Here is a 25,064-nt window from a genome sequence, read left to right on the forward strand (position 1 = left end):
GAAGCCGTGGCCGTTGATGGCATCGTGGATCTAAAGTTGAGGACTACGGAGGTGCGAGTTTTGTCATCGTTATCGGCCAGCGAGGGCTGAGAGGTTGGAGAGTGTAGGAAGGGGGGCGCAGGGGCCGAGGTGCTAGCTTATCCCTCATCCTCGCCTTTGATCGTCGTCTTGTACCCGTAGAAATCACCAACGCGCCGCGACGCAAACTCCAGCAACTTCCTGCCCTCTCCTGCATCCAAGCGCGCCTCTCCGCGCTCCTCGACCGCCTGTTTGTCGAACACTACATCTCCTGTACTGGAGAGTAGTGTCTCGACGTCGTGCACCTCGACCTCGTGCACGAGGTCCATGAGTCCTACGAGCTCGCCGAGGTCATGCTGGAGCGCAGCCTCCTCATCGCTCCCCTCCGGGGGCGGGTTGAGCGCGGCCAGGTCATGCAGGCGGCGCAAAAGGGTGCGTGATATCGGCGCCGATTCGAAGTCTGTGATCGGGGGTGGCTGAGGCGTTGGCAGGCCGAGGTGACCGGTCGGAATCGAGACCCGCAGGGGGTCGTGAGACTCCGGGTTTGGGGACGAGTGCGTGAGGGCGGGATGTGTAGCATGAAGTGTGCGCGCAGCCGAAGCAAGTCTTGTAATGCGGGACCGCCCGCGCGCAAGTATTGAGAGGGCCATTGTACTGTCGATGTAAAGACGCAAGACAAACAGGCGTGGATTGATGTCGGTCATGACATCTCCACTCTCCCACGGTGGCTGACGGTTCCGCCCGATAAAGTGGCCAGTTCGAATGTCCAGGTAGTGGTTGGTTGACCGATCACACACCATGCTCAGGAGGCAGACGACAGCCGTGCTCGCCCGCGCGTACGCAACGGCCTCGGCTTCGACCTCGGCCGCCGGCGAATCGACAACATCGACGGCATCGCGCCGCCGCCAAATTGTCGACACCGGGGACTCGGATCTCGTTGCTCCGTACGTTGAGCCTCATCACTCATCATTGCCTGCAGCGTTCTGCCTCGTTGAGCCTGCTTCAGCAGATCCTAGCTAGGCTTCCTCCTAGCACAAGTACTACTCGGCTTGGGTGCAACCTCGCGCGCGTTTTACGCCTTCTCCGCTTCTCGCTCCTCGCTCCTCGCTCCTTGCTGACATCCAGTCCCGACCCACTCTCTAATATTCGTCCTGTCCTTTATGCAGCGAAACGCAAGCGCCGCCCTTCCAACTCGCCGTACTCAGCCGCCGAGTTCCCCGCCGAGGCTGCCGGCAGTGCTGCACAGATGCGCGCGCATGAGCTCGAGCTGGCCTTCACGATGCACCGCGAGCGTGTGGATATGGCGAATCACCGGTTTTGGGTGAGTGTTCAGAGCGGAAGCCAAACCACGCAGAGGGGAGCGGCAAACGTAGCGGAGATTGCAAGGAAGGATAAGAAGGGGTGGTAAGAGGATGCGGCACGTAGCGGGGACGCTGCGCGGCTGCTCTCAGATAGACCTCGTCGAGGAGGCACAGCTGTGCCGCAATGTGGCACTGGACGGTGAACATGTGGTTGTAGCACTGGTCTGCGCATGATTCCAGCTACGCCGGCTACGCCTCTGCTGCGGAGGCACTATCATGTGCCCCTATGTCTAGATAGCGGGGCGGTTCCGCGCACTCGGCCTTCCTCGTCTCAGTGCTTCGCCTGCTCACTCGCTGACTTCAGGCGGCGAACAATGCCGACTTCGAAGCGCAGCGCGAAGAGCGCCTGGCGCGCCTCCCGCCCGCGTCTGATCCTCCAACAGCCGAGGATGAGGCACGGCGAGAGGCAGCCCTCACCCAGTTCTATCGCGACTGGCAGATCGGTACACGTGCACGGCAAGAGGCGTGGGTGCGCGCGTGGTGGCGTGATGTGTGGGACGGGATCAAGCTACAAGCACGCGTGTCGGTTGCGAGGTGGCGAGCGAGCCTGCGAGGTTAACGCGGGAGAGGAGGACAGACAGATGCATGGCCATATTACACTCTGAAAACCCGTGCTGATCTTGCGGTACACACCAACGCCAGTGGTGTTGCCCAGCAGGTAGCAGGACTTTAGGGCAGATCATGATCCGCTGATACGAACTGTACTATGTCCCTTCCTTTCCTCTCCATCTGCGATCGCATCATGCAGGCCCCCAACAGCTGTCATGAGGACCCCCACCACCACTGGAACATTCACTCAGAGACTGGCCTGATTACATACATCTGGTCGCTTTTAATATCTGTTCGCGCAAACATCGCAATGACTGGTATGAACAGTATTGCAAGCGCCACTACAAGAATGTCGCTGGCAGCGAAGAGCCGAGTGGGACCCTGATGGTGCGCTCGCTCGAGTGTGATAGGACCTGGGCTGCAACAGATCGGCAGCACACTTGCTTGACTGATAGACACCAAGTTCCATGCATGCACACGAGTAATCTACCGCCACGCGCCGCCAAGTCAAAACACAGATACGAACCACGCTAACCCGGGTTGCGCGCTGCGCGCCCTATGCGGTCCAGTGCACTTGACCGCCTTTTCTATCCCTCTCACTCGCCCATGAACAACCGCACAACAAGGTAGACGATCGCACCCAAGAAGCGGAAGACTAACGTCAGCCATGACTGTTAAGTTGAACTCACAAGCAAGGCCCGCAACCGTGTACAGCATCACAGCCATGTAAGTCTGCGCAATGACAAACTGCCCGTCGACTCCAACGCGCAGGATGACGATGGCCAAGGCCGCATTGGTCATCGTCCACGAAAGCAGAACGTTAGTGCGGAAGTTCTTGTAGTAGTCCTCGTGTTGCTGTTCCGTGTTGACCTTTGCCTCCTCCTTTGGTGGCTTAGTCGCAAGCACTTGCAACTCAGCAGCATAGATGGCGTTCAGGTCCTTCTGCTCCGAGAACATGTCGACCGTTACCTCGCCATCCCCGCCAGACGACTTGACAACACCGAGGTCTTCAGACACCTTGTCCGAGCCCTTCGTGCCCCAAGAGACGTCATGCACGTTCGAGAAGGCGTAAACGTTCAAGACGTTAATGTACGACGGCGCGAGTAGAAGGTACTGCACAAACGAAGTGACTGGAGTGAGCGCTGTGCGATGCTCCAGACGTACCCAAGTGCCACGGGTCAAGCGCCATGAGCGAAGAGACAATGTACAATCCGTACGTGGCCAGCAGCGACAAAACGATGTTGCGGAAGGTTGGGTTCTGGACCAACTCGCCAACTGTCGCACCGTCCTCTTTGATCTGATTGACACCAGCGACCGTGAGCCACACGGCTGCGAAAATCATGTACACCGTGATAAGGGCAAAGCCGATCATCGAGATGGTGTAGCCCCATTTGGAACCGGCGGGACGGTTGCCAAGGGAGAGAAGGAAGCAGAGGAGAAGGAGCGCCAGGTAGGCGTACTGTAGTGGGATGTTGATGTACTCGAAGACCTTGTTTGTCTTACGGTTGCCAAACTCGTCAAACGCAGGCTCGTTGGGCGCCAAGTCGACAGCATACTCCATCGACTTGGACAGGACAATGAAGGCGATGTAGAAGTTGCCGAGAGAAAACCAGGCGAACACGTTCGAGATGATCTGGTAGATGAGTTCGACATGGAGCCAAAACATGCGCATCACCGAGTGCGAGGAGCGGTAGAGGTAGTGGAAGTGTGCGATCGAGTGAACCGCAGCGAAGAACGAACCGTTCAGCCAGCGACGACGCTGTGAGACGAGCTCGGGCACAGTGTCGGGCACGTCGGTGATGGCGTACGCCGACTTGACGTAGTGGAGCGTCCAGCGCGATGAGCGCTTGGACACAAGCTCCCAGCAGAGAATGCGGTCCTCGGCCAGGTACATGTTGGCCTTGAAGATGCCGGCGTTTGCGTCGTGCATCTTCTCGCCGTAGAAGTACTTCTCCAGAGGACCTTCCCCATTGTCGTCATTCTGCAGCGCGATGTAGCGATATGCCGAGAATGCACCAGGAAGCACGGTGATGTAGCCAAACGCCGATTCCAGCGGCTTGTCCAGGATGTTGGACATCTTGTACTCGAAGTTCTGAGCGGCAACGAGCGGGTTCAACAGGTTCTTGCCCATAGTGCCCTTGAGCGCGACAATCTCTCCGCACGCGCCTCCGATCGACTGGTTGACCTCGAACGCCTTCCACAGGTGATAGATGGAGTCAGGACCAGGCTGGGTACCGACATCGAGCAGCACACAAACGTTGGGGCGCAGACAGTCGCCGAACGCGTTGAAGAACCAGCGATGCGAGTTGATCTTCTTCTGGTTCTTCTCCTTGAGGCAGAAAATCAGTTGGACGGGGACAGCGTTGTCGCCGCCAGGCCCGACACGGCCCTTGGAGTCGATCCACAACTGAGTCGTGTACTCGTACAGATGCGCTGTGACGGGCTTGTTGTTGACAACATTCTTGGCGACGCCATCCTGGTACACACCGAGCGCGGCAAGCACCGACTGGGTGCGCTTGTTGATCTTCATGCGGCCGTCCGACACGATGCAGACGACGACCTTCTTCCACCCGTCCTTGCCCCAGGTCTTGGAGCGGGAGCGCGAACAAAGGTGCGCCACATTCTGCATGACACCGCGCATGGTGCGGCAGAAGAGCACGTCGTCCTCATTGTACATGGTGACGACGATGAAGAGCTCAGTCTTGCGGGGCTGCTCGTATAGCCGCTGGCGGAGCGTGTACTTGTCCAGCACGAACTCGTCTGGATTGCAGGTCACGGCCGTGTAACGCATCTTCGTGAACTCGTTGCCCTCCTTGATGGCGCTCTGGTCCATGAGCATCGAGGGCACATCAACGTCGAGGACAAGGTGGCCACGGAAGAGCCTGTGCGTGCGTTAGTGATCCAAGCGATCGCTGTGTATCAAACATCTACTCACTGGACGCGCTTCTGCGTGCGGTTGCGGCGAAGGACGCGTGCGGGCGGCGCACCGTAGTGAACATTGTTCCGCTCCTGCTCATCGTTGACCCCTTGGGTCTGGTATGGGTCGTCAAAGTGCACTCGGCCTCCGGCACTCCCCTGGATAGGCGGGTCGTATGGAGCCTGAGGCCGAGGTGGCATGGGCTGAATGTTGAAGGCGGGGTGCGGCTGCGCGTGGTGGAGTAGGGGCTGAGCATCGTTGGTATCATCGTCGAGTGGGTGACCATAAGGACCCGACTGAGAGAAGCCGGGTGAGGCGCTCGGCGCGGGGAACAGTGGCGGCGGCGACGTGAGCCTGTTGTCGGCCATGTACGGGGTCTGGTAGCTCTGGCTGCTGTCGGTGCGACCTAGCTGCGCGTAGGGCTGGGGTGGGGGTGGAACCGGAGGAGCTTGACCCCAGTCATTGCCATGATCGCTTGGGTGCTGAAAGGGGTTCTCATGCGCGCTCGACGAGGGAGGATAGTTGGGATATGGGCCCGGCGAGGGCGTGACGTTGTTGCGGTCCATGCGGAGGTTGGGAGGGACGGGGGGCGGAGGAGCGGGATGGCCAGCGTCGTATGGGTCGCGGCGGCGGGGGACTTGACCTTGGGGAGGTGCGCGATAGACGTCGCCAATGTCCATGATGAAGTATTAAAAGGGATGAGATGCCGGAGAAGGCCAAGAGGGCGTCAGAGAGAGGAAGGATGTGGTGCGTGCACCGCCAGCAACTTGTGGGAAGGGGCGAGAGAAGCTAGGAGCGAGCGTGCCAGGGTGCCGAGCCGAGCAACGCCTTGCCGATTGACGCACGAGTGTTGATCAAGAAGATCTGAGCCGGAGCGTACAGGCGTACGAGCGTGCAGCGCGTTGCAGCGCGTAGGAAGGGTGTTGAGTAACGGTGTGGAAGCAACAAGGCAGAGTGAGTGTACAGCAAGTCGAGGTTAATGAGGGGCGGTGAAGCGGGGGGGGGGGATGGGGAGGGCTAGGGGCACTGGCTGGAGTGCTGTGCGGGGCAGGCAGAGTGGAGGGCAGGCGAGGAGCGGAGGGCGTCGAGGGGCCCGAAGGGGGGGTGGCGGGTGGAGGCCGTGAATGCCAGCAGTTGGGAGTGCTGGGAGCTACTCTCAAGATTGCGCGGGTCGCGGCCATCACGGGGCTCAGTCGGTTCACGATCCACGGCCAGCGTCCAGCTCCCGCTCCCCAGCTTATCCAGCTTGTCCAGCTGTCCTGCATGTCCTGCACGCCCGAAAGGCAACTCAGCTGCATCAGCTGCTCAAGGCAGTTCACCTCGAGCCCCTGGGCCCTTGCATGCCTCGGACTTTCAACTGTGACGCGCCCTCGTCCAGCCTCGTCCCCAACCTCCGCTCATGTACCTCCCCTCCTCGGCCTCCTCGAAATCATCACCCACCCTCCAATGCTGCACCACATCTTGCTCCGCTTCTCTCTCTCTGCCTAGATCTCCAAGCCTTTCTTTCCCAGTTGCCCAGCATCTCCACCTCACAACAGTATGGTTACATGCATTTCTCATTCACTCGACCAACTTGCATGGGCACGACTCACCTGCTGCAAGTGACTGTCGAGCCTACGACAGTAGTAGTAGGCTTGTTCGGCTGCGGTGAGCTGTGGCTGAGCCTGGAATTAAGAGGCGCAGGGGGTTTAGAGAGCTCCAGTCTCGTCGAACGCCCGTGTCGATCCAAACGATCAGCCACGCATGTCGCCCAACCCCCGGCAGCCTCGGGACCTCGAGCGGGTCTTGTTCGGACCTGCCTCGTCTGCGTCTCGTGGCTCGTGATTTGGCTTTCGGCGCTCAAAGCGGTGTGGCATGTCGCAAATCTCAAAAGTCCCTCCGCGCGCGGCCACGCGCTGTTGCATCCTTCCCAGGCGCGAGACAGGCACATTCGCACCGCAATATGATCTCCGCCCATTATTAACACCGCCTCAATATCCCAAAACGCGCGCGGACATGCAACCCCATATGCACTGCAATGCTGCAGCAGGGTAGGGGTACATCATCCATGCCATCCAGACGCGGCGAGACGATTACACACTTTGGGGCGCGTCATGCACGCCTCCACGCATGCAGTCGTAAGTAGGCTCTCTACTTTTTCTTGAAGAAGCCTGCCAAAGTGCTCTGACCCATCGAAACCTTCTTAGACGGAGCCTTGGGCCGGCCCGACCCTGCAGCCGAAGTGCTTGAACTGGTACGCGATGGCTCCGTACTCTTGCGGGGAGCCGCCTTTGGAGGAGCAGCTGTTTTGGACGAACTCTCTGTATCTGTTTCGGTGCCCGAGCATGACTCTTCAGTCCAGTAGTCTGTGGTGACTGCCGATCAGCTGGGTTTCGAGCAGCAACCTTACCCATATACCCTTTGGCGTCTTTCGTCGTCCGCGACTTCTTGACTCGACGACGTTTCCTCTTCTTGCTCTCATCACGACAGGCCTTGTCGGGCTCGGCGACAGTCGTCGGCGCCGACTGAGTAACTTCACTCTCCTCGTCGAGGTCTACATCCATGGCCATCATTGCCTCCATCGCGGCCTGATCGTCCGCACGCACCATCGACGATGTTTGCTGCAGCGGGGCCTTTCGTGGTTCCGAGGCTTCGATCGGTTCTTCCTCTTCGCTGTCCGAAGCAATGACACGGCGCTTGCTCCGGGATCCCGAAGGCTTTTGCCTCTGCGTGTCAGCGAGTGGAGAGGGCTGGCGTCGCCGAATTACCGGTGGTGTCACCTCCTTCTTGACAGTGGGTTTGGCCACCTCTGTTGTCTGCCCCGGCTTGGCCACCTCCTTCCTCTCCGACTTCTCTCCCATGCCCGGCTCCAGTTTCGGATCGGCCTGCTTGGCCGACGATTTGGCTGCCTTCGCATGCACGAGTGTCTCGCCAATAATGGAGCCCAGTGATGGCTGAAGGTAGTCACTTCTCTCGCGCAGACCAAATGCGGAACTCAGAAGCACCGCTGGGTCCTGATTGTTAGCGATAGTGATCTTTCCGCTCAGCCAAGTGATCTTCAGACGAACTGACAGCTCTCTGGTCCAGTCTCTCCTCAGACTCCTCTCCAGCTTACCTTTATAGGAGTTGGCGCCACAGCGTAGACATGCACCGTAGCTGACTCAAACAGTTGACGCTTTTCTTCCGTCAGCTTCACCCCGCCACAAGTCTTACCATCTAGCTGATCTTGGCCCACTAGTACGACACCCCAGCGTGCGACTCCTTCCCCGAGACGTTTCTGCTGCGACTCGGCGTCCTCCTCGATCGCGACAGCACCCTCCTCCAACTCTTCGATCTCGTCCGCGCCCGCCTCTGAATTGCCATCGTCGCTCTGCTCGTCCATGTTCACGATGCGAACCTTTTGCGTCGCGGAAAGATGCGCGAGACTCTGTGTCGGTGGCGCCTCTTGACTGAGGGTTGTCTGGGTTTGCCCCAGGGTTGAGTGAGCCAGCAGCAGGCCGGTCACGAGGAAGGTTGGCACAGCGTCATGCGACGAGATGTATTCGCTCAGCAGGCTTAAGTCAGAGGGCGTTGGAATGATGGCACCCACTTCTTCGCTGTGTGGACGTGGACACGCAGTTCACGCGCCAGCTCGCGGTATGTCACCTGCGGTCAGCTTCAAATCGCCAGCTGAGATTACCGGCCGCTGGTCTGTGGTGAGGGTCTGAGACAACCAAATGGATGCCTTGTCACGTAATTCTGCGCTTGTTGTCATGTTGCAAACGAGTTCTTCGACAGCTGATCGTGAGATATGCCGGGGAATTGGGAGACAAGACAAAGTATGTTCTATGCCCAGGCGCTGGTACGAAGTGCATGATGACATGATTTCTGATCTCTGAGCGACGCGTGCTGCCGGGGCGGGCCGACCTGACGCGACCTGACGCGTCATTTAACGGAATCAAATCCACAACCACTCACGTGAATCCCGCTCCAGTATGAATCGTGTATCGTTTCACGGCTCTCGTTGGTCACTGTCACAAATCAGGCGCGGTCGACAGAAGACTTCTGGTTCCTCTCGATCTTTGATGTATCGCGGGTACTCTCATCGTCTGCCTGGTCTGCCCGTAAATACAATTGTATTTGCGTGTACTGTATAACATCTCTAAGGGGCCTGTTTCATCTGGTCGGCCACTCTACCTTATCATAATCCATGAGTGATGCCGTTCTACCCTCCGCTCCTGGGTCCGGGGGTCTGGGTAAAGTCGTACTCCTGCCCACTGTATCAGCCACGTGAAGCACCCGCTTCTGAATGTGCTTACACGGAGACGCTGGGCTAGCACGGCGTTTGCGCCACGGATGCTGAGGTTGCGACTGCGACACAGTGCCTTGAGTTGAGACCCCTTCATCTCGCTATACGGCGGCAGCTTGGGCTCTGCCACGAGTGGGATGTCGGGGGTGACCGTCTGTACCTCCAGCGCGTCGAGCTGCTGTGATGTTGTCGGAGAGGATGTTGTGGTCGGCGGCGGTGGCATCTTTGTGGTCGGCGGCGGTGGCATCGGCAGCGGCGGTGTGTTAGGGGCGTGGTCAACCCTGCGCTTGGTCACAGGCGGATCAGGCTTGTCGTCCAGCTCCAGGCGCCGCTTGAGACTCGAGGCCACCCGCAATGCGTGAAAATTCTGCAGGTGGCAGGCCAGGGCCTCGCGATCGAGAGAGATGCCTTCACATGCGGGGAAGGGGCAATTGTGAGTGCTGCCGTCGTTCGAAAGGGCAGCAATGTGCGTCGCAATGTGCCTCAACTGGGCACCGCGCTGGGCGAACCTAAACGCTTAGCATACAATCTCCGTTAATGATTGCGTACTCGAAATTGCGCTCCCAGAACGATTTGGTGCTGTCGAAAAGGCAGAAAGGACAGCCAATGGGGCGGGTGGCACCGTCATCTGGCGAGTGTCGATCATGGCCGAGATAACTTGGATCGTCGGCCACGTTCATCGCATACTGCGCCATATGAGGCGCGAAATGAAGGAAGATGTTTTGTTCGCCAGCCACCCTGCAACAGTCAGCCACGCAAGCAGGACATCAATCACCAGACGTTGCACAGCTTGCAGTATGTGACGCTGCTGGGGGCGGATGGCGAAGTTGTCGCGATCAGGCCATGCTCAAGCTCCAGATGCCGCACCATGTCTGACGGCGCCTTCCCGCATGTGCCATATCCGACAGTGATATTGCACCGCCCCGATGTGGAGCGGTGCTGCGCGAGGTGCAGGGCTAATGCTTGTCCGCTTGCGAATCCTGATGTGGGGCAGTCTCGAAGCGGACAAGATGCCGTGAGGTCAACAAGTGACTGGAAGGCGTCCAGCAGCTTGGTGCCAATCTGCTTTCGGTGGCACGAATGGACATGATCAGCCTGCTTGTAAGGATCAGGCATCTGCAGCATTTCGTGGCACACTGGACAGGCACCATTGACTGGTCCTTCCCCTGGGTACCTGGACTGTGCGCGGGTAGGCGGACACACAGTCCGGAGTTGCTCCACTCGGGCTGCCCGTGACAGGGTCGATTTGGTGAAGAGCTCGTCGTAGAGCATCTTGCACTCAAGTCGCTGCGAATATGTCGGGACACACCCGAGTGCGAGCTTGGCCAGGGCTTGAGCTCGGTGGTCAGGTTCCCAGTCGGGTAAGGGAACATAGACATTGTAGTCGGCCTGATTGAGGTCGTGCTCTTCCTCGGCATCAGGCTCACGCGAGAATTCTGCGTCAACATCAGAGACCGCCGCCGCTTTGATTCTGGCTCCCTGTACAATGTCAGCCCCGGTAGAAACGCTGGCACAATTCTTGTGGGCCAAGAACAAGACTTACAGTAGCCGTTCGTGCTTCGGCAAACGCTTCGTCACAAACACGGTCCATCATGGCGCCCACCTCGAGTTGGAGTTCCTTCTTGTACAGAGACTCTCGGAGGCGTTGGACACTCTTACATAACTGTTCGTATCGTAAGTGAAGATCCGTGCCCGCAGCCTCGTAGATGAATGTATTTTGTTGGAGAATCTCCTTGCGGAGGTGTGCCGTCTTGTCAACGAGCTCGATTAGCTTTGGGTCAGAGTTGACCTTGAGGCGACCGGCTCGCGATAGTGTTGTTGGAGCGTCCTCCATGTACTGGAGACCGCGGATTGCAGCGGCCGCGTCAGCTCGCTCAGTCGACCCAGAGATCTTGCCGGCGATATCGACGGGGGTAGTTCGAGAAACGTAGGACCGTTCCGCGGCAGAGGAATTGTGAGTGTGGCCCGCTGTTGACTTGCTATGGCACCGAGCGATTGTTGGATCTTGGAGAAGATCAATGGCGAGGCGACGGAAGGCGCCCCAATGGACTCGGCCACCCTTGCCATAGTACCCAGCTGCGCGACCGATATTTTTAAGGGTAGTGTCGGATTGGCGATATGTGAACGGCTTGGTCGGGTGGACCTCGATCATGCCAGTCGACGAATGGACCAGAGTGCGACTGACGGGCTGCTCGCGGACTTCTGGTCGCAACCTCATGGGGAACCTACCGCCGCACTTGGCAATGGCAGACGGGGGAATGGCCTCCATTTGAAGCACGGATTCGAAGTCGACAAAAATCTTGTCGTCCAGAGCCAGCGCAAGCGTGACTTCGGACAAGTCGTACCCGATGACGCCTGCGCTGAGCTCGCTTACAACAAATCCCTTGCTGAACGTGTGTCAGTGATGGAATGATTGGGATGGAGAGCACCGGCAAAAACACCCACAAGACAGAGTCGTCATAGCGGGAACCTTTTAACAGCCGAGAGGTCCACAAGACACAATACTCGATCTTATTGTCGGCGCCCAACGTCAAGTAGTGCTCAGCATCCTGTGTGGTCAGCTGTAATCCTGACTCCCCCCGTTTTATTCCCTTCCTTCTTGCCCTCTCCCTCTTCTGGTACTCACTTTCCACTTGAGTGCGTCACCGTCAATATTGAGGTAGCCATTGTTGGCCACCACTTCTCCAGGTCGACACACGCCGTAGTTCACGGTCAGAAACTGGAAAATGAATTGATTGCGCTCCCGTGCACATTCCCAAGGGAATGACGATTCGTAAGCCGCCTGGACGAAGCGCTTGACGTCCCGGGTTGACGCCGTGGGCTTGGGCATCATCTCGGTGTGGAGGTTGAGCTGTTCGACAAGGTCGGTAGCGACATACTGCCTGGTGAGCAAGCGCACCTCGCAACGGCAAGCGACTTACGGCGGTAATCTGCTTGCGAAGTGATGAGGTAAACCAATTGTCTGTGGCTCGCTGGTAGGCCGAGATCATGATGGCCACGCGGCCTTGGACACTGAACTTGGACAGCGAATGATTAATCCGACCCTGGCCCGTCCGGACAGAGGTACAGTAGTGGATTGCGGATTTCCACTCGTCACATGTGAGCGGCCGCGCGCCGCGCTGCAAAAGATGTGTCCCCAGCCCTGCGAGTTTCAGATACTCCTCCAACCACGTGAGATTCTCGTTGTGACTGAGCTGGGTAAGGGGGCCGATGGGGAGCAAATGATGCTTGCCATCGTTCTGGGCGCGGTAATCAGCGATGCTTGCAGCAGAAACGCCCTTAGCGGCTGCCTTTTGTCGGATGCGCTCCGAAAGGCGGTCTTTGTCGGCAGCGACACGGGTCGCGTCGAGGACTGGCACGGCCGGCATTGTTTGGGGGTAAGGGGAGCGAGGTGCGGGGTGGGTTGAAAGGGTTGAGAGTAGAGCCGGCAAGGAGGTGTAAAGCAATGGCTAGGTCTGCGATGTGCGGCCACCAGTGACAAGGGAAGGCGGAACCGCCCTCCGCCCGCTGCTGAATAGCAAACAGCCAACCGGGCCCGCAACCTGGAGAGGAGTGTAACCTCAGATGCGCAATGGCTGGAGATGGGGAGAAGATTGAGAGGGAAGTAAGTAGGAAGGAGGTGGGACGGAGGTGGGACGGAGGTAGGACAGAGGTAGGATGGAGGTAGGATGGAGGTAGGATGGAGGTAGGATGGAGGAGGGATGGAGGTAGGATGGAGGAGGGATGGAGGTGGGTTGGAGTTAAGATGACGATAGGATGGAGGAGGGATGGAGGTTGGTTGGAGTTAGGATGACGATAGGATGGAGGAGGGATGGAGGTTGGTTGGAGTTAGGATGACGATAGGATGGAGGCAGGATGAAGATAGAATGGAGGTAGAATGGAGACGGGAATGAGAGATGCAAGGTGGAGAATTGGAGAGATGGAAAGATGGATCGGAAAGAGAGATGGAGAGATGGGGAGATGGAGAGATGGAAGAAGGTCAAGTACAAACACGGGCAGGGGAGTTGGATGGTGGAAGGAGCACGCGAGGAACCAAACGAATGCAAAGGGAAGTGGGATGGTGGAAGGAGCACGCGAGGAACCAAACGAATGCAAAGGGTTGATAGCCCTAGCGTCCATTGCATGGCAACACGAGGTTCAGCTGGTAGCGAAGAAAATTTGAGTGAAAATGGGAGCGCCGGGGAAGGATATCGATACCAGCCTTGCAGCCAAGGACATGTCTATATGTCTAAATGTCTTCTCTTGGGCTCTTGGAGAGACACGCCATGTGGCCCTCGCCGCCCATACGAAAAGTCAGTCGCGATAAACAAACTGATATCCGGGCCGGACCGGGCCGGTGACTATAGCCCACGTGGGTCCTTTGAGACCCCTTATCGATCCCAGCGCACGCAACAGGCTTCCCAAGATTACACCTACCTCGGCGGGCGCGCGTCGACGCCGGCCGCAAGGGCCTGCCGTCTTGGTCCACTAGCCTTATAGCCCAATCAATACACTCGTTTGAGACTTCGTCCGCGGTCTCCTGTATTTATCGTCATGCACTCTGCCGGACGATAACAGGGCGAGACTTCGTTCGAACGTCCGAAGTCACCATCCCGGCATTGCTACCCCAGTGAGGCAAGTGCGCTTTGTGCACAGTTATTCGTTCGAAGTGTCCGATTATTGGATAGATCCTAGAACTGATTCGCTTTGTACTGGTCCGACCGTTGCCTGTGAATACGGCCAGGGTCTCTTCCAGCTCGTCAGTGAGCGTTCCATCTCGAGGTCTGTCAAATACAGGAAACATCTCGTGGACTTCGCTACAGCTCTGTGAACCTTGCTATAACTTCGCGCACCTTGCTACGACTCTGCCTACATTGTTTTGAGAACTCCTTGACTGCCACTGGCGCCTCTACTCGTCGTTACTCTCAGTGACCCTCTCCTTCCCGCTGCGTGAACGCTTACGAGGGTCACTGGGCTCAGCGTCCTCGACGCCGCGCTTTTGCGCGCTATAACTCTCCTCGGGAGGTGCGCCACGCGGGTCTACATCATTTCCCTCCGAGAAATTGTCTTGGGCAACCTGGTTGTCAGCTCGACGACACCAGGGTCACATCTCACGAGACGACCGACGAGTTGGGCTTTTGTGCCCCGAACGCCGCCTGGTGTGTTCCTTGCTTGGCAAGCCTCTCGAAGGGCCTTGACTGTCCACTTGTCGTATGGTTGGTTGCATTGCCCCGCGGGAGGAGTAGTTGGTTTGTACCCTTTCAGGTTGTTCAAGTCGCCGTCGATGGTTTTAACCTGAGTGCCTCGGCCGCCATTGAGACGGTGCCCATGGAAGCTCATGTAATGCTCCGCCAGAGCCGTGAGGGTCATCGTGCCCTCACACGCAGGATATGCACAACGGTGGAGATCTTTTGGATTCAGTGCGCAAAGATGGCTGACGATGTGCGCGCACTGCTTCGGTCGATCGATGGTCTTGTAGACCCTCGTCTCGGGAGGGAGGTCGGGGGAGAATAAGCAGATGGGACAGAATGAGGGCGAAAGTTGGGCTGACATCTCTTGCGGGTCATAGCCGAGCAGACGGGGTGTGTCGCTAGTGAGGTGCGCAATTTCCTCAATGTGCCCCATGTTGTGGTCGACAATTGTCTTAGTGCCCAGCAGCCTGTGGTCAGCCAAGGGAATCGGGTCGTACTGACCAAGTTTCGCACAGCTCGCAAAACTGCAAGCAGCTAGGGGGATATGCCCCAGTCGATGCTAGTAGGCCGTGCGCAAACTCTCGATGAACAGCCTCTGTGGTCCGCGATGTTTCGGCACCGCAGACCCCTCGGGCGGTGCGAACCTTGCATGTCTGGTGTACATGCTTAGTTAGGTGTTTTGGCATGTTGGCAGCGGTCTGGATGGGGTCTTTGCAGCCATCGATTGGGCACGACGAGTGAATGGCGTAGGAGGCCGCGGCGTACTGTTTGCCCAAGTCTCGACCATGGCAGCCATGAATGTGACGAGAACGAGCCGTCGGCAGCTCGGCAGCGAGGTCCTCATCACAAAAGGGGCAACGGTCGGTCACCGCGTATGCGTGCCGGCTGGATGCGCGGCCGTGCAGGTCCACGAGGTCGGCAATCTGGGGCACCGCGGACGAGGACGCCGCCACCAGCTGGGCAGGCGAGGGACACGCGACGACGGTGACGGATGGCTCGATCTTGAGCGCTGCTGATGCGAGTTCGACACCTCGAGGATCAAGATGCTTTCCTAAAGGAACCGTCAGAGTTGCGATCGGGGTAGTGACCGGCGCGTAACGAGACGAGGAGGATGTCGAGAACGACGCCGGCGTAGCCACCGGAGACATGGTTGAGGCCTCGCGTGCGAGCTGCTCACGGCGGAGTTTCTCGCGAAAGTTGTTCGATGCGCGGCCGAGTTTGTCGTATTCCGAGTACAGTTGAGCAGTGGCCTCTGTCCGCCCAGCTGTAGGATCGACCTCCTTGATCTGCTCAAGGATACATTGGCGCTGGGCGAACATTTGGGCCACCTTCGGGTGCGTGTTGATACGGCTAATGCCCTCGTTGGAGATCTTGCGAGGGGCAAGGGCCACAGTGGTTGTTGTCGTTGATTTCACATTGACGCGCTGGAGACTAGCCCAGCCGATCTCATCGTTGACGCCGATCGTCCGTGCAAGGGAGCGCAGTTTGGAGATGCTCCGCGCATGCGAGAGCGGCGCATCCGATGGGGATTGCAAACCGGAGGCGTTGGGCTTGATATCACGTAACAGATAGGAGGTAGAGGCTAAGGTGACATGCTGCGATGTGCCCAGGGCAAGCGACGAAGCATGGTCAATGAGTTGACCAAGACAAGTGTAGTCTTGGAACACGCCATCCTCCAGAGCCATAGCGAGGAGGGGGTAGCGCGGGTCCATGCAGTTCGGGTTCGAAGGAAAGTCCAGCGCGATGGTACCAGTGGAGGGAAGGCGGGACTTCCCGAGCGAGATCTCAAGAGGACAGTCGGCGGTGGCATCGACCAGTCGAAACGAGAACTCCTGCAAGCGTGAGAAGAACTAGTAGTTTGTACTTACAGACCACTTGAGGGGGGAAACGCGCGCCTCTGCCCCACGCTGAGCGACCACGCGTGAGGGGTTACAAACGCCGTAATGGACCAACAGCGCGGTGACCAGGAACTGGCAGCGTTGCCGAGGGCACAGCCATGATGTATCCGCCATCGCGGATAAGACAAGCTGCTCTGTCTCTTTGAGGGAGAGCCGGCGCGAGTGAGTTGGCATGATTCCGGCAAAGCGAGTGGGGGAAGGTGATTACAAGAGTCGGAACCACACTCCGGCCAGCGACGAACACCGACACTTTAGACTGACGCTGGCACCAATATCAAGCGGAAGGCCAATAGATGGGGGAGTCGGGAAGGGGTTGCGGAGCTGATGGATACAAGTGGAGTAGGGTTGAACGGGCGAATGTGAGAACGAATGACAAAGAGGAAAGCAGTTAGGATGGTTGGCTGGTCGCATTAGCACGCAGCCCCGAAAGGAGACGTGTTATTCATTAGCGTGATAAGGACACTGACGGTATGGACACACGCGTCCAAAGTCCTTCCCTTGATTCCGCTCTCCATCTGGATCGCTGCCACATTGTTACCTTTGAATCCCGCCTCCTGAACGCCGTTAAAGTGGTACACCCACACCGAGGGTCACTTCCACGTGCGCGCAGTGTTTCGCTTCTCCGCACATTGCATTTCCGCTCGCTCGTCACTGCTACAACACAGAGACTGTTCACTCCGAGTGGAGAGCGGGGGCCTCGACACCCTTCGAGAGGCCTTTGCCGCCGGCGTAAATGGCGGCCTCGCCGAGCTGCTCCTCAATGCGAAGAAGCTGGTTGTACTTAGCCAGACGCTCTGACCTGGCCGGAGCCCCACATTTCGCTTCGCCTTTGCGGGTTAGCATCGTGCTGAAAGATGACGAGAAGGATGTGTTGGGTAGCAAGAAGGAAGAGGTGGGGCGTGGTGGAGGGAGGTGGAGGTGGAGGTGGAGGTGGAGGTGAAAATGAGAACGGAACCAGTCTCAGGCACCGATTCACATAATCGCACACGGGATCAAAACGGCAACAGAGAGAGGCCTTGGATTGTGACTCACCAGTGCGGAGACCAACCGACAGGTCGGCGATGAAGGTCGACTCGGTCTCACCCGAGCGGTGCGAGGTCATGACGGCCCAGCCGTTCGACTGCGAGAGCTGGACGGCCTGGATGGACTCGGAGATGGTGCCAATCTGGTTGATCTTAAGGAGAAGAGCGTTGCAGGCCTTCTTCTCAATGGCGGTCTTGATGCGAAGAGGGTTGGTGACGAGCAGGTCATCGCCGACGATCTGAATCTTGGCGGTCTGCATGTAGTGGGCCCAAGCCTCGAAGTCGTCCTCGTGGAAGGGGTCCTCAATCGAGCAGATGTCGTACTTCTCGCAGTAACCGTGGTAGAGCTCGGCGAGCTGAGCACCCGTGAGCCACTTGGAAGAGTCTGAGTTGGGGTTCTTGAAGTCAAGGTCGTACTTGCCATCCTTGAAGAACTCGGACGAAGCGACGTCAAGACCGATCTGGATCTTGCCAGTGTAGCCAGCAGCGGCAATGGCCTCGGTAAGGAGGTCAAGGGACTCCTCGGCGCCTGAGACGTTGGGGGCGAAGCCACCCTCGTCACCGACGTTGACAGCTGGCGTCAGGGGCGCACGGTAGCAAATTACTCACCGTCAATACCGTACTTCTTCACAATGACCTTCTTGAGGACGTGGTAAGTCTCCGAGCCCATCTTCATGGCCTCGGTGAACGACGAAGCGCCGGTGGGGAGGAGCATGAACTCCTGGAAGGCGAGGGCGTTGCCCGCGTGGGAGCCACCGTTGATGACATTGAACGAGGGGCAGGGGAGGATGTAGGGCTCCTTGACGCCTGCAAGCGAGGCAATGTAGGCGTAGAGGGGGAGGCCCGTGTCGGCAGCACCGGCCTCGGTAACAGCCATGGAGACACCAAGGATAGCATTGGCGCCGAGCTTGCCCTTGTTAGGGGTGCCGTCAAGCTTGATCATGAGGTCGTCGATCTCCTTCTGCGAAGTGACAGGGAGCTTGGACTCGACGAGGGCGGGGCCGATGATCTCGTTGACATTCTTGACGGCCTTGAGGACGCCCTTGCCAACGTAGTCCTTGCCGCCGTCACGGAGCTCGACGGCCTCGTGAGCGCCAGTGGAGGCGCCGGAAGGGACCTCGGCGTGGAAAAAGCCTAGTGTCAGCCGAGAGACGAAGGTTAAGGACGGTGGCGGCCAATGAGGAACATCGGGGGACGTTCTGAGCAGGTACTCACCCTTGTCGGTGTAGAGGTCAACCTGAACGGTAGGGTTGCGTAGAGCGATCAATCACAGGGAACAAAGAAATCGGCGCGCGAGGAAGCAAGGCGACGGAATACAGGAGACTAATGTCAGCATGGGGGCCCTCATCGGAAGATCCCGGTCAATAGGCAACCGGGAGCACCGCATCCCGCCCGGCTCTCGGATGGGTCCGAGAGGTCCGACGGGATGCATTGAAGTAGATACTCATCACGAGAGTCAAAGATCTGTAAGCAATGTCAGCGACTAGCAGAGCAATGGGTCGTGGGAGAGAGGGAGGTGCGAGGTGGCCTGGAGGGAAGTTGCGCGGTTGCTGGAGGAATGACGAATGACGTAGGACTTGGGACGTGGCAGAGACGGCGAAGGAGGTCGGTGAGAGATGGAGGGAGAACTTACCTGACGGGCGACGACCTTGTTGATGACAGACATTTTTGGATGAGAGTTGGAGGTGGTGAGGAGAGGAGAGGTGGAGAGAGAGAATGAGAGAAAGAGAGGAAGTGAAAGAGGAAGCGGAGGGCGGAGGAGGAAGGATGGAGAACGGGGGAGAATGTCATAGGCTGTATGTCATGTCATGGGAAGTCAACGTGGCTTGGGTGGGCGAGCTTGGGGCGCGTGCGGGCGCGCGACTTGACAGTCCTCGCTGCTGGCGGGTGCGAGTGTGCTGCCCGCTGGTTGGATGGCTGGGAACGGAACTCGACAACAGGGCCAAAAGTCATCGGGACATTCGGGGGTCCGCCCCTCCTTCCCAACTCAGGGGAGGAAGCGGCAATGGCATACATTTATTTGACACGTATTAATTTTGGGCGGGGACCCCTCGTTGTGATTCGGCAATGGCATCAACAGCCAATGACAACGAACTCGCATTGCCGAGCCGCAACACAATCTGTGTGCCTCGGTGCGCCCGCGCGCACCTGAAGGGCGCGTTGTTGCAATGGGGTTTGCTCTCGCCCACACTGCGCACCCGACTCATCGCCGACCCCACCATGAGGGGCCCTTGGGCCGCATAGCTCAACTCTTACTGGTCCACCTCGCCATTGCCGCACCCCAAGCGATAGACCCATCCACGTTCCGCTACTTATCTCGCCCCACCTCCGCTCCTCATGCTCCTCTTATCAGCCGTAGCTATGAGGCAATGCGTTTCCTGTGGTCCAGCAAGAGGGTCATCGCCCAGCAGTCCAGCAGGCCAGCAGCTAGCTAGCCATGCTAGCATATACTAGCCTGCTAGGCTGAGGCGCTGAGGCTGCTAGGAGCATGGGATTGCACGGTCCGTGATCGGTGTGCGCGCGCGTAGAATACGCGGTATGTGCGAACATTTTGCTTCTCGCCGCGATCGCCTCGATCGGCAGGAGGGCTGGAGATTCTCTCGCGCCTTCCGCGCCTTCCGCGCCTTCCGCAAGCCGCAAGCTCGCAGGCCTTTCGAACAGCTGAGCCTCGCATCATTCACATACGGCATTCATCCTGGCCACACCTCGAGCTCTCCGGCACATCGGCATGCTTCTGTGATCAGCATGGGAGGTGGCATGATCGGTCCTGTTACACGCCCCTCGCCGGCCTCGCCCCAGCCGCTCCGAGCCGCTCCTCGACCCACACAATGTCCAACACCGCGGAACTGTTAATCCTCGAGCGCCGGACGCCATACTACGAGCCGTTGTCCGCTGATCCGCTGACCGTTGGACGCTAGAGGAGGAGAGTGGCCGGATCCGTTAACAACGCCCACCAAAGCGACAGGTTCGTGAATACCTGTGATATAGCTGTGATTAAATGAGTTCGGCTCACTGGTCCATGGTACCATGGTCCAATGGGTGTCAACGTGCCTGTGCATGATCGCATGATCGCGCATGAGCAACTACGGCATCGCCTTCTCGTCACGTCGGCACACTGGTCGCGCACAGCTTTTGCATCACCTATTACAACTGTGGTCGGCCTTGTCAGCCCATGCCAACTGCAGATCGCTGCAGAGTGGAGAGTGAACATGACTGGTCATTAGGTTGATGTGAGATCGCGCGATATCCCAGCACCAGTCGCCCGGAAAAGTGGAAGCGGAATGTGATCTGTGATCGTGTGATCAAAATAATGAGATTATGAAGGTTTCGAAAGCAAGCCGCTAGCCGTTCATGCCACTCGCGCCGCTCATGCCGCTCATGCCGCTCATGCCGCGCATGCCGCTCAGCCGCTCAGAACAACTGGATCTGCTTCGGCAGAGGACGACCTCCGTTCGCGCCATTCGGCCGAGCAATTGCGCATGAATGGACGTCCGCCCGAAGATCTTACTGAAGTCGATAGAATTGCCAGGGCTGCAGCATACACGGGTCCATCAAATATTGGCTGGCATGTTACATCGCTGGCTGCACTCATACCCTATCGATCCCTTCCAAGCTTCTAAGTGATCTTGTCCGATGTCAAAGATGTCAATGATCAATGAGGGAGTGAATGTAAGTGCGGCATGTCATCCCTGCCCTTACCACAACTGGGGCGATAATGCGGCTGATGTGGTTCTCCTTTCGCAGTTGCCCGCGGCAAGAATTGGATTGACAGCTCTGTAGTTATGCAGTAGAGTCGATCTGGGGACATTCGAGTTTGTTTGTCACAGATCACATATCCAGGCATGTACAGTACATGAAAGCGATGTATGTATGTTATCAAGGATAAGCTACGTCAAGACTTGCAGTTAGCGTTTCGAGCTTTGGCTCATGGCTCGATCATATTCTTGCCATGTTTGCGAGCGGCTGAGCAGGGTGCGGTGGATTGACACCGTGCCCGCGTACCCGGGTAGAGTCATGGTCTAATCCCTGTCGCTTGGCACGTTTGAGCGTGATTTCCCTCGTGATCCCTGGCTGTCTCGGGCCCTTTTGCCCTTAATATCTAGGTACTTGGTAGCTTGGGGGTGATTTGGTCTGCAGGCCTGCAATGCGTGCAATGGGCCTGGATGGAATGCCCTTGCATGCCTTGCAGACTGCAGACTGCAGACTCGATAGATCAAGAGCTCGATCTCTTCCGCTTGGCCGCTCGCCGCTTGGTCTCAAAGCCTCGACTCCTCGGTCCGTGCTCGGTCGATCATATCAACTCTGCGTGCCCAACTACTCGTCATCAGGGCCTCACCTCGTGGGTGTTGCTCGCTCGCAGAGATGCATTCCACCAGCCACTGGCGTAGCTATCAATATCAGTAACATGTATTCCATCAAGTCCCATGCACGTAGTACGCATTTCAATCAGTCCGAGTTCGTCTCATTGCGTTCCGGTACCGTATCTGGCATTGCGGCCTTGTCCACCGTCCCATGTTCTTCTGCCGAGCTGCCGCTTGCTCCTCCCTTGATGCCTTGGTATCGCTGACTGTAGCCTGACTATGTAGCCTGACCCGGCTAGGCTCGGCACCCCGACCTCGCGCCTGATGACTTACTTGGCTTGCATGGCCCAGGCCTGGATGATTTGCTGAGCGCTTCTGTGCGATCTCCCATTCCCTATCTCAATACCCTAGCTCCCCTAATAGCACCCTTGCTCGGGCTCCTTGAAAATTCCTTGCGCCTTTCCCCTGGATCCTTGGAGCCTTGCTTCCCAACTCTACCAACGAGCATGCCAACTGCCGCACCTAGCCTGGCTCTTCTCTCGCGCCGTTGCCGCTTGCCGCATGTCATCATTAGCGAACCCTTGCCGATTACCCTCATTTGTATTGGTAGCCTAATAGTGCAGTTGCGGCCTCCTCAAGACCTGTCGTCGCCTTCTCACATCTCATATCTTCCGCTCTCACATCCTCCTCACCTCTTCATCACCACCACTCGACGATCGACGACTATTTCCAAGTGCGACCACCACATCCCCCACCGCCTCCCATTGCCTCATCCACCATCGCCCTATTCACCATCCACTCGAAATGGCAGACCCAGACATAGCGCGTCGCATCCCTTCCCCCACCTCCACTCTTCCCCTCCCTCGTGCCCTCCGGCACAGCAAGTCGTTCACTCAACTCGCACGCTTCATTGGCTTTTCCTCCTACGACCCCGATGATCGACCTCTCACCGACTCTGGCAGCGACGCCGGCGATGAGCCCGAGGACTGCCAAGCCTCACCCATCGATGACGATCAAGAGGTTGACGACGAGTCCCTTATGTGGGACGCTCAGGTATGTTACCACCTCCTCCCCCCCAACCCCCGGCAACCGTAGCTAATGAACAGACTGCCCTCATTGCACATCAGCCAGCTCTGGCCGCAAAGTACTATGCTACTGCGGCGCTCCCTCCGTACTCATCGCCGGCTGCTTGTCTCGCACTTGGAAATCTATTAGCCCGCGGCTCCGGACTGGCCAAGGCCGAAGATTCCCCGCAGAGCTCCATCGCCAAGCCTCCGACCGACACCTCCCGCTCTTGGTTTGCGTCATTCTTCCGGGCTGTACCAGCACCAGCACCTGCATCTGCACTTGCTCCTGCTCCTGCTCCTGCTCCTGCTCCTGCTCATGCTCATGCTCCTGCTCCTGCGTCTGCATCTGCATCTGCATCGGCGCCCGTCGAGTCTCCTCAAGATGTATTCCCTACTTCACGAACTTCTCGCCTGTCTTCGAATGGTTGGGAGTTGCCCAAGGACGGGAAGCGTGTCGTGCGCAATGTTGAGGCCATGGGCAAGGCTGCTGGCTGGCTCGTCCTTGGCGTTGGACTCATCCTCGAATCCGAAGCTGGCCGGATCTTCAAGGCTGTTGAGCGCCCGCGCAAGAACAGTGAGGAAGATGGCGCTGTTGTCTTCGACTCGAAGGGCAAGGGTCGTGCCCGCTCGCACAATAACCTCGGTGAGGCCACCAGCCATGGTTCTGTTGGTTCGATGCCTTCAGGCTTCAGTTACGCGCCATTGAATGAAAATGACAGAACGACAGCTGTAAAACGAGTCAAGCTATTGGTAAGTTGCTCCTCGATACACTGAGTTACGCTGATTCCCAGTATGATCTACTCACCCCGCTCGTTCAGATGTACCGTCACGGTCACATTCAGCGGCACGACCCCGTCGCTCTTCCCCCTATCTCCCATTCGCAGCTCCCCCGCGCCCTCAATCCCAAGGGAGATAAGGAAAGAGGACGTAACGCGTGGCACCTAGGCTCCGCAGTTGCGAGTATGCTTCTCGACCTGCCACTGTTGTTGTCGACACCGAGCCTGGGAAAGGAAGCAAATGCTCGTCGACAGGGTGTCCTTATCATGGCCAACTACATTGTAAGCGGCACCCGCGGACTGACACTGATCCACAGCGTGGTGTCACCTCTTCTGCTGAAGTCTCCGAAGTGTGCTTCAAAAATGTCATCCGCATTGGGCCATGTGGCTTAGACCTTCCTGACGACCTTATACGTCAAGCCTTCCGCCGCCTCAAGAGCATACTGAAGACAACTGGCGGCTCACCTCTGTCCTCGAGCGACGCCGACTCGTTCCCATTCCCGCCCACACCTGGCGAACCTCGACGCCGGGAGTCAAATGCCTCCTGGGTGTCGGCAGTTGACAGCAACATGACAGCGTCTCTACGCCTTATGTCCCCCGTCAAGTCTAGTGCCTCTCTGGCGTCCTTAGCCTTTGACAGCCCTGTTATGGAGACAAACCATAGTGCCTTCCGGCAGGGCGCGCTGAGTTCGCTTCGTAACATCCAGCAGTCACAGCATCGCGCCCAGCGCGCTCAAGAGCCGCCGCCTTCGACCCCCAAGCAGCCGTGGTGGCCCCCTCTCGAGAGGTGGTCCATGGCCGCTTCTCGCCAGGTCGTGCCCCGGACGCCCAGTAATGAGTCCGAGCAGTGCCCGACGCGTCCTCGCGAGTTTGAGTCGGTCAAGACCGAGGTCAAGAAGCCGCAGCTGCGAATCATTGCGTCTTCGCCGCAGCTCTACCATCAAAGTCCAATGTCGCCGACCTCTCGCCGCCGGCTACCCTTTGAGCCCAAGGAAGCAGTTGCCTCCATCGACCCCGAGCTGGCAGCCCTGGAACTTGCCAGCGCGCTCACAAAGCACGTGCAGTGCAGCGTCTGCGGTGCGGACGGTGTCAACTTTCCCAACTGTCGCAAATGTGGCCTCACCTTCTGCTCCCGCCCCTGCCGCATAAATGAAACAGGTGCAGGCAATGGCAAGCGGTAAGCGACCGTCACGATTGATGCTGACCTCTCTAGTCACGTTTGTGGTGCTTGGGAGTCCCGCAAACTCTTAGCTCCCCCGGGCCAGGTCAGTTATACTCCTCAGCCTCCCGTCTCCGCGTGAAACAAGCACCATTCGGCGATCGGAAGCGTTAATCTTTGTAAACCCTCTTCCCTTCGATCAATACCATAGACTGTTGTACTTGTCGTGACATTCTTTACATCCACATCGTCTCATTTCATGCATACCTGTAACCTGGGGTAAACTGGGCGCAGCAGAGGCGACCGTACGTCTCGAGACGACGGCGCAATGCAGGTTCTATTTTTCGAAGTCACAAGGCCCTCTCACTGCTCCTCGCCGATGGAAGGGCCCTGCTGCAAAGGGAGTGGGCAGTCCTCGATAGGCTCAGCCTGCGCCCGTTTCTCAGCGAGGAACACAGTGTGGGTGTCCCTTTACAATGCGTTCCGTAGCTGCCCGAGAATCTGTGGCATGGACTGTCCTTTTGATTTGATAATCAATGCAGGTAGAGCAGATTGACA

At 57.9% G+C, this 25,064-nt stretch overlaps 9 protein-coding genes across 9 annotated transcripts; 4 read left to right on the plus strand and 5 right to left on the minus strand.

Moving 5' to 3' along the window:
• Positions 1–137: 137 nt before the first annotated feature.
• On the minus strand, positions 138–668 carry COLE_06150 (uncharacterized protein; the record flags this gene model as incomplete). The annotated part of the gene is made up of 1 exon (XM_018423748.2): positions 138–668. The coding sequence occupies one exon, from the start codon at positions 666–668 to the stop codon at positions 138–140; it is 531 nt and encodes a 176-aa protein (XP_018277216.1).
• A 148-nt stretch (positions 669–816) lies between these two features.
• Positions 817–1,938, plus strand: COLE_06151 (uncharacterized protein; the record flags this gene model as incomplete). The annotated part of the gene is made up of 3 exons (XM_018423747.2): positions 817–962; positions 1,144–1,339; positions 1,684–1,938. The coding sequence occupies 3 exons, from the start codon at positions 817–819 to the stop codon at positions 1,936–1,938; spliced, it is 597 nt and encodes a 198-aa protein (XP_018277215.1).
• A 586-nt stretch (positions 1,939–2,524) lies between these two features.
• COLE_06152 (uncharacterized protein) lies at positions 2,525–5,525 on the minus strand (the record flags this gene model as incomplete). Its single annotated transcript, XM_018423746.2, has 4 exons — positions 2,525–2,583; positions 2,618–3,058; positions 3,093–4,810; positions 4,864–5,525. The coding sequence occupies 4 exons, from the start codon at positions 5,523–5,525 to the stop codon at positions 2,525–2,527; spliced, it is 2,880 nt and encodes a 959-aa protein (XP_018277214.1).
• Positions 5,526–6,108: 583 nt separating this feature from the next.
• COLE_06153 (uncharacterized protein) lies at positions 6,109–6,333 on the plus strand (the record flags this gene model as incomplete). Its single annotated transcript, XM_018424285.2, has 1 exon — positions 6,109–6,333. One exon carries the CDS (start codon positions 6,109–6,111, stop codon positions 6,331–6,333), a length of 225 nt encoding a protein of 74 aa, XP_018276006.1.
• A 642-nt stretch (positions 6,334–6,975) lies between these two features.
• COLE_06154 (uncharacterized protein) lies at positions 6,976–8,578 on the minus strand (the record flags this gene model as incomplete). Its single annotated transcript, XM_018419837.2, has 7 exons — positions 6,976–7,199; positions 7,235–7,550; positions 7,593–7,838; positions 7,940–8,004; positions 8,038–8,378; positions 8,414–8,469; positions 8,504–8,578. The coding sequence occupies 7 exons, from the start codon at positions 8,576–8,578 to the stop codon at positions 6,976–6,978; spliced, it is 1,323 nt and encodes a 440-aa protein (XP_018276005.1).
• A 450-nt stretch (positions 8,579–9,028) lies between these two features.
• On the minus strand, positions 9,029–9,807 carry COLE_06155 (uncharacterized protein; the record flags this gene model as incomplete). Its single annotated transcript, XM_018424284.2, has 3 exons — positions 9,029–9,073; positions 9,123–9,621; positions 9,662–9,807. The coding sequence occupies 3 exons, from the start codon at positions 9,805–9,807 to the stop codon at positions 9,029–9,031; spliced, it is 690 nt and encodes a 229-aa protein (XP_018276004.1).
• A 4,193-nt stretch (positions 9,808–14,000) lies between these two features.
• Positions 14,001–15,995, minus strand: COLE_06156 (uncharacterized protein; the record flags this gene model as incomplete). The annotated part of the gene is made up of 3 exons (XM_018424283.2): positions 14,001–14,168; positions 14,207–14,750; positions 14,785–15,995. The coding sequence occupies 3 exons, from the start codon at positions 15,993–15,995 to the stop codon at positions 14,001–14,003; spliced, it is 1,923 nt and encodes a 640-aa protein (XP_018276003.1).
• Positions 15,996–19,741: 3,746 nt separating this feature from the next.
• Positions 19,742–20,056, plus strand: COLE_06157 (uncharacterized protein; the record flags this gene model as incomplete). Its single annotated transcript, XM_018419835.2, has 1 exon — positions 19,742–20,056. The coding sequence occupies one exon, from the start codon at positions 19,742–19,744 to the stop codon at positions 20,054–20,056; it is 315 nt and encodes a 104-aa protein (XP_018276001.1).
• Positions 20,057–22,308: 2,252 nt separating this feature from the next.
• On the plus strand, positions 22,309–24,648 carry COLE_06158 (uncharacterized protein; the record flags this gene model as incomplete). The annotated part of the gene is made up of 5 exons (XM_018424282.2): positions 22,309–22,557; positions 22,611–23,321; positions 23,363–23,629; positions 23,665–24,524; positions 24,561–24,648. 5 exons carry the CDS (start codon positions 22,309–22,311, stop codon positions 24,646–24,648), a joined length of 2,175 nt encoding a protein of 724 aa, XP_018276000.1.
• Between the last annotated feature and the right edge of the window lie 416 nt (positions 24,649–25,064).

Source organism: Cutaneotrichosporon oleaginosum (assembly GCF_008065305.1).
Source record: "Cutaneotrichosporon oleaginosum strain ATCC 20508 chromosome Unknown ATCC20508_contig05, whole genome shotgun sequence".
Lineage (NCBI taxonomy): Eukaryota > Fungi > Basidiomycota > Tremellomycetes > Trichosporonales > Trichosporonaceae > Cutaneotrichosporon > Cutaneotrichosporon oleaginosum.